The following is a 15,571-nucleotide window of genomic DNA, read 5'->3' on the forward strand; positions in this document are numbered from 1 at the left end:
AGGAGAAGACCAAATAGTTGGGGTGGTGGGCGGTAGGAGGAAAATCTGTTTGCTAGGTGTTCTAGCGGGGGCAAGAGTTTCAGGGAGGTGAGCAGCATGTACAAAGACGATCTTCATTTTCCACTCTTCAGCAATGCATTCTTTTAGATTGCTTTTGCAGTAGAATGGGTAAGTTTCAGTTTGTTAAAAACACAGAGATTCTCCAGAGATACTGAGTTTATTAGGCGATTTGCACACTTGGGATATGTAGGCGTTGGGAACCATGGGCATATCCAAAGAGGTTGAGGGAAGGGGAAGCTTTTAAAGACAAGAGAGGAAAGTACACACAATTTATTTTGAAACAGAGAACTTTGGTTACAGGGGCTTATTGCAGGAGCTAACACCAGTTCACTAATGGAGACAGTTTGTCTGGCAAGTGTTCTTGTACATCAGTTAGCTATCCTTGTACTCATGTAGCAAACTGCAGTTTAGAAAGTTATTGGTAAAAGTTTTTGTTACAGACGTATGTGTATAAGAGCCCTTCAGAGAGTCTTTGTAATATTTCTTCAGTGTATGTGCATGAGGGCTCTTCCTTCTAAACCTGGCTTTATTTATGGTCATCTCTCAGTATTCTTGGGGATTGATTCCAGGACCCCCATGGATACCAAAATCACAGATGCTGAAGTCCAGCAGTCAGCTCTATGGAATTGGAAAGGATAGGAGAAATCAGCCCCTCTGTATCCATGAGTTTGGCCTCCTTAGAATACTGTAGTCTCAGTCTGATTGGTATAAACCATGAATGCGGCATCTCATGTGTGGAGGGCCAACTGTACTTTTGTTAGGGCTTGACAGAAGTGACTTCATTTTGATTTTGACAACTTTCCCATTTGAACTTAGTCATCAGTGACAAAATTATGCCCTTACCTATGAAGACAGCTAATGTGACCCATACAACATCAGTATTTACATATGTATCTATTTCATTGTAGTGACAGTGTTGCTTTACATGAGCTGCTATTTTGATAGTACTTGCTATTTGATAGTACTGAAGTTTTAAAATTCAGTATATCATAGTTTTATTTATTTATTTTTTTTTGAGATGGGGTCTTACTCTGTTGCTTAGGCTGGAGGGCCATCTCAGCCCACTGCAACCTCCACTTCCTGGGTTCAAGTGATTCTCATGCCTCAGCCTCCTGAGTAGCTGGATTACAGGTGTGCACCATTGTGCTCATCTAATTTCTGTATTTTTAGTAGAGTGGGGGTTTCACCATGTTGGCCAGGCTGGTCTTGAACTCATGACCTCAGGTAATCCACCCGCCTCAGTCTCCCAAAGTGTTGGGATTACAGGCATGAGCCACTGCACCCGGCGATGTTTAATGTATTTGAATCGATGATCAAAAATTTTAACTGAGGGTTAAAAATCTTTAAATCACACAAAAATAATTATGAAATAGTTGATAATGATACAATTGAGAATGAGTATTAGGTACCTAGAAATATGAAGAAAATCAATAAACCTGCTATGGAATAAAAAATAACCTGCAAAATGATAGAATATTTGAAATGTAAAAGATGTCCTTGTATCTGAACATATGAATATAATTTTCATTCCATGATTATAGATGTTATGTTCTGAGAGAGACATTGAAGTAGTTTGGTTGACATAATCTCAAGGGGTCTCAAAGACTCTTCCAGGCTACTTTTTCAGATTAGGGACACTAATGCAGATGACATGTCCAGGTGTCTCAACCCATTAGAACCAAAACAGGGTAATTGAACCCTGTATCTTAAGCCTCATTCCAATTAAAAAAAAAATTTCTAAATCTTGAAGTTCTCTTGAACAGTGTAGCTCAACTTTCATAGATCTAGACACAAACTTATGTGTATTTTGTTCAGTTCACAGTAATAAACTTACAGTGTCCAAAATAACTACTATTGTCTTCTTGCCCTTCCCCCCGCCTTACCACAGGGGAGCAGTTCTTAAAATACTTAATTGACTTTAAACAAAAGTTTATCCCATGGCCCGTTTATCCTCTTTTTAAATTATTCCTTCTAGGTTTGTTTAGCCAGCCTGTTGCTGAATATGATTATATTAGGTGCATGATCCAAATCTTGGGTTTATCCAGCATTGACCATTTTTGGGTAACTAATAGAAGTAACACTGTGATCACCAAAGATTTGCCTTTCTAACTTTCAGGTATATGTGTGAGAAGAGGGATGTGGGAGGAGGCAGCGGAAGGGAGTGATAGAAACAGAAACCACAGGGAGAGGCAATGAGATAGATACGGGAAAGAAAAAGAAAAAGATTATATCCATATCTAATAGTCTTATTAGTAGCACCATTTATTTAGAATAATTATATACTATGTTACCTCTCTTACGGAATTAAGTTGCTTTATTTAACCACATGTATTATTTAACTTTTAATGTTTGTTTTCTTTCCACAGTTATATATGTGTATGCATCACTTGTATATTTATATCCCTTGAAACTTTATAGTTGTTACTTTAAAAATTGAATGTGTATACGAGTGAATTGTTGCCATCCTTAGAACATTTTAAGCTTCCCTGTCCAATGCAGGAACTACTGGCAATATGAAACTATTTAAATTTGGATTTCAATTAATTAAAATACAATATGTAGTTCTTCAGCTGCACTAGTCGTATTTTAAGTGCTTAGTAACTATGTGTGGTCAGTGGTTACCATAGTGGAGAGTCAGATGTAGAACATTTCTGTCATCTCAGAAAGTTCACTTGCTTAGCGTTCATCTAGAGGTTGTCAAGTGAACGATGGATTCAGTTAAAATACAATTGATTTTAATATTTCTTAGAGAAAGTATTTAAACACACATGTATTTCTATTTGGTAATACCCTATTAGTCAACACACTATTGGAAAACATGCTTTAAGTCGTAGGATTGACTTTTAATTAGGACATCAGGTTTTGCTAAATAAATGTCTATTTATAAATAACTGGAAAGTAATTTATTCTCAATTCTACCAGCCTTTCCTTTACAGTATTGGCTTATATTTGCAGACTGTGTGGCAAATTCTTTATCATGTTATAGAATGTTAGATATCAAGCCCGTGCCAGTTATCATAAATATCAAAGTAAATGAGGTGAGGTGGGGGTGGGAAGAAGGTAGGACAGGTCTGCAGGGAGAGGATTTTTCCTTATTAATTATAGAGGAAGCATGAGTAAACCATGGAATATAAAATAGACTTACTCCAGACAACTTCACAGAGATTGTCTGGTGTAGGATCCTTTTCTCACTTCATTTCTAAATGCCAGTCCTTTGATTAGTAATCTAATTATCTTTATTGTATATTTAAATTATTAGTACAATTAAAAATGAAAAGCTTGTTATAAAATCAAAAAGCTCGTGATACTGCTTTTCTTGGTTTCCTTTTTTAAAGCATGATTATTGAGTTTACCTACTTTAATATGACCCTAGATTTAGAAGCTCTGAAACACTATATTTTGAAGAAAATGCCTGTTTTTTTTTTTTTTTTCTTTAAAAAAGAGAGTATTGCAGCACTTTGGGAGGCCAAGGCAAGCGGATCATGAGGTCAGGAGATCGAGACCATCTTGGCTAACACAGTGAAAACCCATTTCTACTTAAAAAGTACAAAAAATTTAGCTGGGCATGGCGGTGGGTGCCTGTAGTCCCAGCTCCCTTGGGAGGCTGAGTCAGGAGAATGGTGTGAACCTGGGAGGTGGAGCTTGCAGTGAGCAGAGATAGTGCCACTGCACTCCAGGCAGGGCGATAGAGCGAGACTCTGTCTCAAAAAAATAAAATAAAATAAAATAAAAATAAAAATAAATAAAATAATAAAAGAGAGTATTATATTTAACAGTGCATAACTGTTTTAACTCAGTTCTTTGTGTTCCTGTGAAAACTGAGGTGAAGGCTCAAGGTTTCTCAATTTAAAGTTCAATTTAAACCTGAATCAAAACATCGTAATTTTAACAAACCTCTAGGCAATGAACTATTCTTTACCTGTATTTCAGTGGAGCCTCATCATATGATAACATGTTTCACCTAGACATATGAAGAAATACATTTTAAGCTTGTAATTGTGCATTCTGTTTTATATATATATATATTTACGTATAAGTGATATGCCCTGATGTTTCATTATGGAAGAGAAAAAAAGCTTTAAATAAAAGTAAGTTTTAGAAAATTCATGATACAGGAAGCAAAAAAGCCAGTACAGTTTCTAATTGCCTTTTAGAGACTCGTGAGTTCCCTCATTACCTGTGATTTAAGCTAAAAATGAGGTAATTATAGATAACATCAGTGTTTATCTGGTTGATCTTGGCACCTGCAGTCCTAATGTTGTGGCTTACCCATATCTGGTGCCACACTTTACAGTCTTAGGCTGACATACCTGATTTACACTTTTCATATTTCCATTGATTTTAAGTTAGATATTCCTTGTTCTATTTGAATAGGATTTTCAAAATCATACCTTTAAAATGACTTAAAAGTGTATACTCTTAAATATAATACTGGAATTATGGTACAGTCCTTGCATTGATAGAAGTCTTTCACTAATATGTTTTGATATAGATTAGAAACCGATTTAAAAATTTACTGGCTCCTCTTTGATAAAATAAATGTGATCATACTAAATATGGCAATTTTAAAAAATATTGGCATGCACTTGAGGATTACAAAATTGTATAAATCTTTTTGAATCAAGTTCAGCTTTCTTACCTTTTACTTCCTCAGCCTCAGATATTCTACCCATCTAACCCTGATCTAATCCTGCTTAAATCTTGCTTAAATCCTGCTTCATCCTGCCATGGCCGTTTTGTTCTATTATCTTATTATTCAAATTGCAATGAAATGATCCTGGTTGGCTGACTGACCTTGTAAACTCCATGGTCATCTCTGAGAGCTCCGTCTGCTATACTCCCCTATCACTATACCTCCCAGAGAGCTAGAAGCATCTCTCTACCCTCTCTCTTTTTTCTTCCACTGTCTGTGACGTGTTGGCTTTTCCCAAGGTGAGAATCCATTCTCTTAACCACTCAGCAATTTCACTGTCAGTAGAAGCCTAAGTAGCTCCTCTTAACCAACCATTAGAGATCTTCAGTCCTAAACTATATGTAGTCCCTTAACTCTTTGCTATTATTGTAGTCATTTGGATTTCTTCAGTTAGCCCACAAACACATTGTTTCCTTTCCACATTAAGCTTAAAAATGGGATAGAAACCATCATATAAATCTATACAGTGTAAAATTAGTGTATTCTATAGTGTATCACCATTTGGGACAATGATTCAGAAGCTTTCTAGTCATAAATTAGCACATAATTTAGTCATTTCTTAGTCATCATGTAGGTTATAAAAGTATTTAAACTATTAAATTTAGAAGATATCAACAAATTTCGAAGATACTAGTTTCACACCAATGTTATGAGCATATATTGGGAAACTACTACATTAAAATATATAATTACAAATAGATATCTCGTTACAATCATCAGCTGTATTTATCCACCACATATTCTAATTGCTTTCCATGTCAAAATAGCCATTGCAGGAGGCTTAACTACCTAAATAGGTCTTCTTAGAGGGAAGTTATCAATTCCTGCTGCAGAAGTTGACTTTATTTTTTGAGAAATAATTGCATCAGTCATAGACTACATATTTAATAAGTTACAGTGTTCTTTCCTGAGGAGCACATGGGTAAGCTCAGAGTCCTTCTCAACATAGTGCTTCCAAGACAGCTAGTACTGGTCTGTTAACATTGGCCTGAGAAATGAAACCTACTCATCTTCATCTTTCCCTGCTTAGATGCTGATTGTTTTCAGGGACCCAGTATCTGCAAGATAGAGTAGTTGCCACTAGATGGCACTAATGCTTTATTAAGGAAATCTTCAAGGTCCAGGTGGCTAATCCATTCCATTTAAGGTTTTACACACCTAAACACCCAGGTTCTTAACTACTCACAGGACTGTTGTTATCTTCTCAGTCCAATTAGTAAAAAGTTATCTGCATGTCCGTGGACTTGATATTCAAAAATTAAAAATCTGAGGAAGAAATAAGGGTATATTTCTATCTTGCCTTGTTGCCAGAGGTCATTTTTGCTCTTGGTGTCTGGAAAATCATGTTTCCCTTTAGTGGTTACTTCCATGTTATTCCAGAAAGATGTCTTTCCTATTTCTCATTTCTTTATTCTCTTGACAAGTTATTTAATTTTTCTGAACCTTACTTTCCTCATTCATAAAGAGGGGTTAAAATTGTATACCCTAAGAGGATTGCTGTAGAGATTAGAAGTGATTCACCTGAAACATTATATCATAAGTGGGTCTTTTAAAAGGATTTCAATGGCATAATTTTCAGATTTTTGCTGTTCAGGCACATTATAAATACATATTTTTTATGTAAGAATGAGTTTAGCAACTACTTTTTCTTTATTTTTTTAAATTAAACTGAAAAATTTCGCTACTGACACCTCAATATTTTATATTGTTAATCATATCTTCCTCCAACTTCAGGAGGAGGCCTACCATTCATATCTGTGATTGTAAAAAACCTTCATTTTGATCCCTCTCCCATAGAAGGGCTAAACCTTTCAGCAGTTTGCCCTCTGGAATCTGTTTAATGTTTGGTTAGCTCAATTCTTTGCAGTAGTATTTCAGTGGCTATGGTGCTACTGTTATTTTATATTCTAAGTTTTAATTTTGAAGTATCAAACCATTTCTTTCCCCCTGTACTACCAGAGTGCTTTGCAGTAATCATTTTATTACTGGTTTACATGTCCATCTATCTACTCTTTTAACTTTGTATGTTTTAAAAAATGTGCCTGTGAGTGCTAAGCACATAGTAGGCACTTATTAAATGTTTATATTTACTCTGTGTTACAGTTTATTGAAGAAACACTATTCAATAGAAATGAAAGACAATTAATATATTATCTTGTGGCCTTTATGCTCCTCTGTTGTTAGAGCTGTTCATCAGTTTGAGATGTTATGCCTTAATTAGAACTGTAAGTACCCATGAATAAATTTAAATGATTGTAAATTTCAGAGATAATGTTTCCAATTCACATGCCTCAGTCTTCTTTTCTCTGTACCAACACTGTAATCAAGGTACAGGGTCTTATTTAAGCTAACAAATAATTATCCTTCATTACATAAGTAGTATGTAACTTGACCTTAAAAGCCTGCTTAACTTGACAAGATGGCAATGAATGTAGCCACCAGCTGTGCCTGTACTTTCACAATTTCTTGGTACTTGTGAATAGGAGCTGATTTTGGAAAAGACTGGAGGAGTCATTGCTTCATACTTCCCTCTCTTATCTGGAATACTTTGTGTTTTCAGTACACAGAACTGCATGGTGTCTCACAAATTATGATTCCTTTTGGGTTCAAAACGTTGTACATTTGAGATCTGTGCTTGTTCACAGACTACAAGCTATTTAAATATATTTATGGTTTTTGAAACGTGTATACATACCCCAGAGATATTGCAGATTCAGTTCCAAACAACTGCAATAAAGCAACTATTGCAATAAAGTGAGTCACATGATTTTTTTTTGTTTTCTAGTATATGTAAAAGTTATGATTACACTATACTGTCAAGTATGCAATAGCATATGTGTAAAAATATATATACCTTAATTAAAAATACCTTATGGCAAAACAAAAAAAAAGCCAAGGATCATCTGAGCCTTCAGCAGTTCTTAATCTTTTTGCTGGTCGAGGGTCTTGCCTTGTTGTTGATGGCTTCCCACGAGTCAGGGTGGTGGTTGCTGAAGGTTGGGGTAACTGTGGCAATTCCTTAAAAATAAGACAACAGTGAAGTATGCCACATAGATTGACTCTTCTTTTCAATAAAGATTTCTCTGTAGTATGATATTCTGTTTGGTAGCATCTTACCAGAGTAGAACTTGTTTCAAAATTGGACTCAGTCTTCTCAAACTCTGCTGCTGCTTTCTCACTAAGTTTATTAAATATTCTAAATTATTTGATACCATTTTAACAATATTCACAGCATCTTCACCAGCAGTAGATTCCATCTCAAGAAACCACTTTCTTTGTTGATTCGTGAGAAGCAACTCCTAATTCACTTAAGTTTTATTGTGAGATTATAGCAGTTAAGTCACATCTTCAGGTTCCACTTCTAAATCTAGTTTTCTTGTTATTTTTGCCCATCTCTGCAGTTACTTGTTCCACTGAAGTCTTGAAACCCCTCCAAGTCATCCATGAGGATTGGAATCAACTTTTAAAAACTCTAGTTCATGTTTCTATTCTGACCTCCCCCCATGAATCTCTAATGTTCTTAATGATATCTAGAATGGTGAATCTTTACCAGAAGATTTTGAATTTACTTTGCCCACATCTGTCAGAGAAATCACTATCATATGGCAGCTATAGCCTATGAAATGTATTTCTTAAATAATAAAACTTGAAATTAGAAATGACTCCCCAGTTCATGGGCTGCAGAATGGATGTTGTGTTAGCAGACATGAACACACCATTAATCTCTTTGTACATATCTATCAGAGCTCTTGGGTGATTAGGCATATTGTCAGTGAACAATGATATTTTGAAAGGAATCTTTTTTTCCTGAGCAATAGTTTCCAAACGTGGGCTTAAAATATTCTTTAAACCATGTTGCAAACAGATAGGCTATCATCCAGGCTTTGTTATTCCATTTATAGGGCAAAAGGAGAGTAGATTTAGCATAATTCTTAAGGTCTCTGGGACTTTCAGAATGATTAAAGATTGGCTTCAGTTAAGTCACCAGCTGCATTATCCTGTAACAGGAGTACAGCCTGCCCTCTGAAGCTTTGAAACCAGGACTTCACTTCTCCTCCCTAGCTATGAAAGTCCTAGATGGCATCCTCCTTCAATAGAAGGCTGTTAAATCTACATTAAATATCTACTGTTTAGTGTAGCTACCTTCAACGGTTATCTTGGCTTGATCTGTGTAACTTACTGCAGCTTCTCGATCAGCACTTTCTGCTTCACTTTGCAATTTTATGTTATGGAGGTGGCTTCTTAAACTCCATAAACCAACCTCTGCTATCTTCCAACTTTTCTTTGGCAGCTTCCTCACCTTTCTCAGCTTTCACACAATTGAAGAGAGTTAGGGCTTTGCTCTGGATTAGGTTTTGGCTTAAGGGAATGTTGTGACTGGTTTGATTTTCTATTCAGACCACTTAAACTTTCTCTGTATCAGTAGTAAGACTGTTTTGCTTTCTCATCATTCATGAGTTCACTGGAGTAGCAGTTTTGAGTTCCTTCAATAACTTTTTTTTTTTCTCCATTCACCACTGGGCTACCTGTTTAGTGCAAGAGACCAAGCTTTTGGTCTAACTTGGCTTTAGATACACATTCCTCACTAAGCTTAATCATTTCTAGCTTTTGATTTAAATTAAGAGACTTATGACTCTTCTTTTCACTTGAACATTACAAGGCCATAGTAGCATTATTAACTAGGGAGGTCCAAGGAGAGGGAGAGAGACAAGGGACTGTTTATGGTATGGCCAGAACACATACAACATTTTTCAGTAAGTTCACTGTCTTATATGGTTGTGGTTCATTTTGCTTCATAACAGTTACAATAGTAACATCAGAGATCACTGATCACATATCCCCATAACAGATACAATGAAAGAGTTGGAAATTTTGTAAAGATTATGAAAATATGTCACAGGAGACACGACGTGAGCACATGCTGATAGACTTGCTCAATGCAAGGTTGCCACAAACCTTCAATTTGTTAAAATGCAGTACCTGTGAAGTGCAGTAAAATGAAGTGACATAAAATGAGGTATGCCTCTACTCCTCTCATGTTCTCACTGCTAATCTCATCTTTGAATATTGCTAAAAACTAGACAAAAACAAAGTTTGAACATTATGAGATGTCAGTATATATGTGTAATTACTTGGAAATAGGACATATTTATAATAGTATAGGTAATAAAAATGGATTAAAATGGGGGAAAAGGCCCCACAAGATTTCACTGAGTATTTATTTGGTGTTGGAGTGACTAAGAATTACTTAAGCAAGAGAAAACAATGGAAAGATCAATAAGAGAAAAAAGTGTTAGATCTTAATTATACACAGATTTAAAAAGCTTCAGTGTATTGAAAATTAAGACCATTGGGTTAAAAAATTGACTGATGAAGGCATGATGTCTTTAATGTATGAAGAACTTTTCTCTTTAATCAATAATAAGGCACACTAAAATAAAAGCAGTATTATTAACAAAAATATTAATTTTTAAAAGTATAGGATTTAGGCACACTGGCTCACACCTGTAATTCCAGCACTTTGGGAGGCTAAGGAGGGAGAATTGGTTGAGGCCCTTTGTAGACCAGTCTGGGCAACACAGCAATACCCAGTCTTTACAAAAAGTACAAAATTAGTCAGGTGTGATGGTGTGTGCCTGTGGTCCCTCCTGAATTGCCTCAGCTACAGTGGAGGCTGAGGTGGGAGGATTGCTTGAGCCCAGGGAGTTCAAGGTTAAAGTGAGCTATGATTGCACCACTGTACTCCATCCTGATGACCAAGTGAGACCTTTTCTCTTTTTAAAAATGTGTGTGTGTGTGTGTGTGTGTGTGTGTGTGTGTGTGTGTTGGATAGTCCTCTGAGGGCTTTTCATGTATTTTTAAAATTCTCATAATAATTCATTTAAGTAGATTCTGTTATTACTCCATTTACAGATGAGGAAACTGAGGCACAGAGAGGTTAAGAAATTTGCCCATGCTTGCACATCTTGTAAGTGGCTAGTGAGCTGTGTACCTTTGCTTATTGCGTGGCTGTCTTTCTGATCCCAAGCATGCACCTCTTATGTCCATTCTCTTAACCACTATCCTGTACTGCTTAAAATGGGTAAAGGGCAAAAAGCAGGTTTTACAAAGGAAGCAGTAAAATGACCCAAAAGCATGAACAATTTTTAGTTCACTAATAATACAAATTCAAGTAAAACCAATTTTTTTTTTTTTTTTTTTTTTGAGACGGAGTCTGGCTCTGTCGCCCAGGCTGGAGTGCAGTGGCCGGATCTCAGCTCACTGCAAGCTCCGCCTCCTGGGCTTACGCCATTCTCCTGCCTCAGCCTCCCGAGTAGCTGGGACTACAGGCTCCCGCCACCTCGCCCAGCTAGTTTTTTGTATTTTTTAGTAGAGACGGGGTTTCACTGTGTTAGTCAGGATGGTCTGGATCTCCTGACCTCGTGATCCGCCCTTCTCGGCCTCCCAAAGTGCTGGGATTACAGGCTTGAGCCACAGCGCCCGGCCAACCAATTTTTTTAAACTAATAGAGCGATGAGAATAAGACAGTTTTGTGGAGTGGTGACAGAAATGCATTTCTTCCAGCATGGGTTGGAATGTGTGTCTCATTTAGCAGTCTTAGCCAGAAGCCACTGTTGGCGGAAGGTTTGTTGTGATTGAGGATCACAACGCTAGTGGGTTAAAGCTGGAAGTTCTACTGGTGACAGTAGGGAATGTGTCATTGTCTTTGATCACTCTTCTGGAACTGTGTGGAGAAGATGCATTTTGTCCCATGGTCAAGTTTTGAACTTTTTGTGTACAGTTCAGTTCATTACTCTAAGCATAGTGTTCAAGATTATCCTTTCTCAAAATGAATAGGGTCTAGCCAGTGACAACCGCACGTGTGTATAACAGAAGAATGATTGAGGGTTTTAATGGCTTTCTTTTTCAGAAATCTCTCAAGATATTGCCATCAGGGTTTCAGCTTTGACAATAAATGTTAAGTTATATGTAAGTTTTATTGTGATAAGATGGAATTTGAGAGAAATTTCATAAAGCTAATCTCAGTAGCTTCTACTCAAATGATTCTTAATGTTTAGTTTGGTGCAAGATGCAGGGAATATAGGTCTGATTCCTTTATTCAAACTCAGTAAATGGTTTGGGACAATTAATTTCCAATTGTTTCCCAGTAGAGCAGATTTACTTGTATATTAATGAGGCACAGGTGTTAGGCCCCTGGTGTCTGCATGCCTGGGAGGCATATTTCAGTTGTTTATCTACTCAGCCATAGGTACTGCAAGGTACTCAAGCTTGCCTTTAACAGTTTTTACAGTGAGGCTTTTTAATTTTTTGATTTTTTTTTAATTTGCCTACACCTGTTAAAATTTTAAAACTGATAATGTAGAAAGAAGTTGCAATTTCAGTAGTAAGCAGCACTAACAGTTAAAGTAGTCTTCTGTTATACTTTACTGTCCAGCCTGACATTAAAGAGAAATTGGTTCATTTAAACAGGTATTTCACATCAGAAGCTAATATAATCAACATTACACTTCTTTGTTGCCTATTTTTGGAGCAGGTATGTTTTTATCATTGGCTAAAACAGTCATATATTTATATTATTCATCTTTTTCTTGTTTACGCACTGAACTGTACTATCAGCATTTTAGAGGAAATGGAATAGCCTCCATAGACATTATGAATTTCAGTAGCTGGCGTAATTATAGCTATCTACATATTCATTAAATCTACGGAAGAACTGTGTCCAAAAAGACAGCCATGCATTCAGAAACAGTACACAACTAAATATATATGTTTTAAAAGTTGCATTTTTTAGACCTACTTACAGTTAATTTCTCGTAGTACTTCTCTCCAAGCAGAGGAATTTTAACAAAAGGATTCTCATGCTTTGGTTTCTTTCATATAGAAAAGAATGGGAAGAACTATTTGTAAACAACAATTACTTGGCAACAATAAGGCAGAAGGGGATTAATGGGCAGCTGAGAAGCAGCAGGTTCCGCAGCATTTGCTGGAAGGTAAGAAGAAAATATTTATTTACAGTTTCTGGTGCAATATATCAACACATTACCTGATGCCCTGGAAGATTAGCCATACAGGGGATCACTGAATTTTCCAAGAGATTTCACTCCCATTATTTTGACTATCTATGTTTATCTTTCATAGGACATTTACTAATAAGGTTGTTAAACTACCTTAGTCCTGAGTAAGTGATAGTGGTAAAAGAGTCATATAAAATAACTATCTTTTCAACTGTTTTGATGGTGCCAAATTCAGAGCAACACTTTTACACTCCCCAGAGTCTTTTGCAGAAATTCTTGAAGATTTTCAAGAAAAGGCAGTGGTGGGTGTTTAACTTTTAGGTTCCTATTATATCAAGTGCCATCATTTAGTTATCTTCCCTTTTTTCTTGATAAATGGCAGGAGGAAAATATTTTTCACATTTCATTTAGTAGAAACACAAAGTGAGGGGTGGCAAGAAGTGGAAGGAAATTGGATCACTCTCCTTTAGAGGAAAAGGAGCACTGATTACCAACACTAGTAATAATAATCTATAGTTATCTTTTTAATTGCATTGAAGTATTGTTTGTTTTTGTTTTCAAAACATGAATTTATTTAGGTTTAGACTCATTTCTGGAATGAATTCTATCAAAAGTTTTTAGGGTTATCTGCATAAATTAAGCATACTGAGTCTATGCAAGTAAAGACAAAAGAAACACATAATGTATTAGACAGTTTTAGGTTTAATAATTTAGATTTAGTAATTAAAATACACTTTTCTTCTTTTAGATGCAGGCATTAAAGGCAGGAGACCTGCTGCTAGAATATTTGTATACAAGTATTTGTGCCCCACCCCCATTCCCTGTTGTTTAACTTTTAGTATCTTTCATTTGTTAAAAATAAACCTAAATCCAAATTTATTTTAATGTTGTATTAAACTAAATTAAATCAAATTTGTTATTTTAAGAATGTTTGTTATTTTCATAAGCTGATGGCCAGCTTTAAATTACATTTTTTTTTCTGTAAAAGGAATGCTTTCATGACTCAGGCTATGCCCTCAGTGAGACTGCTATTCACTATCTTTTACCTGCTTGTTTTAAAACAAAGCCTTAAACGTAGCAATTACTAATCAGACTTTGTGCTTCCTAATAACCCCCTACCACTCCCATTAAGACTAGAATGTAAAATGTGGATTATATTTGAACCTCAGTGAATTTTTTCTTTTTAATGTAAATCTGAAGGGGAGTTTGATTCTATTTTGTGGTGTAGCCTTTGTTCACTTTTTGAATTTTCTGATTCTGTATTTCTTAAATATCTCCAAACAGAAATTGTTAGGGATTGGAATGATGATATGAATATGAAATATCATGAATATTATTTCTTTCAATGTTCAGGTGGTTCAGTTTGGCATAGTTTCACATTTTATATCTTAAGATATTTACAAAAGTTTCTTCTGTTTTTCTTGATAGCTATTTCTTTGTGTTCTTCCTCAAGACAAAAGTCAATGGATAAGTAGAATTGAAGAATTAAGAGCATGGTATAGCAACATTAAAGAAATAGTAAGTAAATAGTACGTTTAATTAATGTAATTGTTTTCTTATATACACTTTAAAGTCCAGTAGCTTCTGATCCTTGTGTGTGTTTTTTCTCTTTCTTTACTAGCATATTACAAACCCAAGGAAGGTTGTTGGCCAACAAGATTTGATGATCAATAATCCTCTTTCACAGGATGAAGGGGTAAAGTTCGTCTTTATTCATATCTTAACCTCTTTTGCTTCTAAGAATATGTTTATGTGACTGGTTGCCAATCCCCATGAAAGCAGTATATTTCATGCCAGCCGTTTTCTTTATTCCACATACAGTACCACCTAAAACCTGGTAGAATGATTTTACATTTTGTGTATATATATATGCTGTGTTGTAGGAAATTTATGATCTGTTTCTGTGGAATGGCAGTACAAAGAAATCTCAGGATTCTGTAAGAACTAAGGGTAAAATGTAAGAGCATAAAGATGAGAATAGAACTCTTGTCAGGGTTGCAGTGGGGAATTGGGTAGCTAAGGAAGGCCTCCCTTCATGGTAAAAATAAAGAAGGGCTCACTTAGCAGGGCTAACTCACAGGAAGAAAGAAGTAACCATTTGTAGTGAGTCTATGCAGAAGTTTTTTAAAAATCAGGTCTACTTCTACTCATGTTCTAGTGAAGACAAGGAATAATTACCACTTTAAAGATATTATGTAACTATGAAAGTGTGAGTGCTCTAATTTTTGCCTATTTACCTAGAAACACATTTTTTCCCCATTTAATACATAGTATTAGCATTTCTCTTTCCTGATACGTAAGTATTTGTAGACTCTTTGGTATAAGAACATAAAATATTAAGTATTTTTTTTTTTTTTTTTTGAGACGGAGTCTTGCTCTGTCGCCTAGGCTGGAGTGCAGTGGCCGGATCTCGGCTCACTGCAAGCTCCGCCTCCCGGGTTTACGCCATTCTCCTGCCTCAGCCTCCCCAGTAGCTGGGACTACAGGCGCCCGCCACCTCACCCGGCTAGTTTTTTGTATTTTTTTAGTAGAGACGGGGTTTCACTGTGTTAGCCAGGATGGTCTCGATCTCCTGACCTCGTGATCCGCCCGTCTCGGCCTCCCAAAGTGCTGGGCTTACAGGCTTGAGCCACCGCGCCCGGCCAATATTAAGTAATTTTTAAAAACTTTCCCTTAAATTCACATTTTAAAATGTACGTGAAAACCTATTGGATTATAAAACCAAGCTCTGTAGAAAACTTTACCCATCTTTCTTAGTGCATTGGGAATTCCGGTCAGGTTCAAGCTGGGGACAGTTGGCCTA

The 15,571-nt window shown here is 36.0% G+C and overlaps 1 protein-coding gene across 8 annotated transcripts in view; it reads left to right on the top strand.

Annotated features, from left to right (window-relative positions):
- TBC1D5 (TBC1 domain family member 5) overlaps window positions 1-15,571 on the top strand; it is a 578,111-nt gene that overhangs the window by 306,597 nt on the left and 255,943 nt on the right. For all 8 annotated transcript variants that reach the window (XM_030933427.1, XM_030933431.1, XM_030933430.1 and 5 more), the window contains 3 exons: window positions 12,636-12,744; window positions 14,197-14,286; window positions 14,390-14,464. In XM_030933427.1, the coding sequence (XP_030789287.1) occupies window positions 12,636-12,744; window positions 14,197-14,286; window positions 14,390-14,464 (274 nt within the window). The remainder of the gene's footprint in view (window positions 1-12,635; window positions 12,745-14,196; window positions 14,287-14,389; window positions 14,465-15,571) is intronic.

Source organism: Rhinopithecus roxellana, chromosome 1, assembly GCF_007565055.1.
Source record: "Rhinopithecus roxellana isolate Shanxi Qingling chromosome 1, ASM756505v1, whole genome shotgun sequence".
In the NCBI taxonomy this organism is placed as follows: Eukaryota; Metazoa; Chordata; class Mammalia; order Primates; family Cercopithecidae; genus Rhinopithecus; species Rhinopithecus roxellana.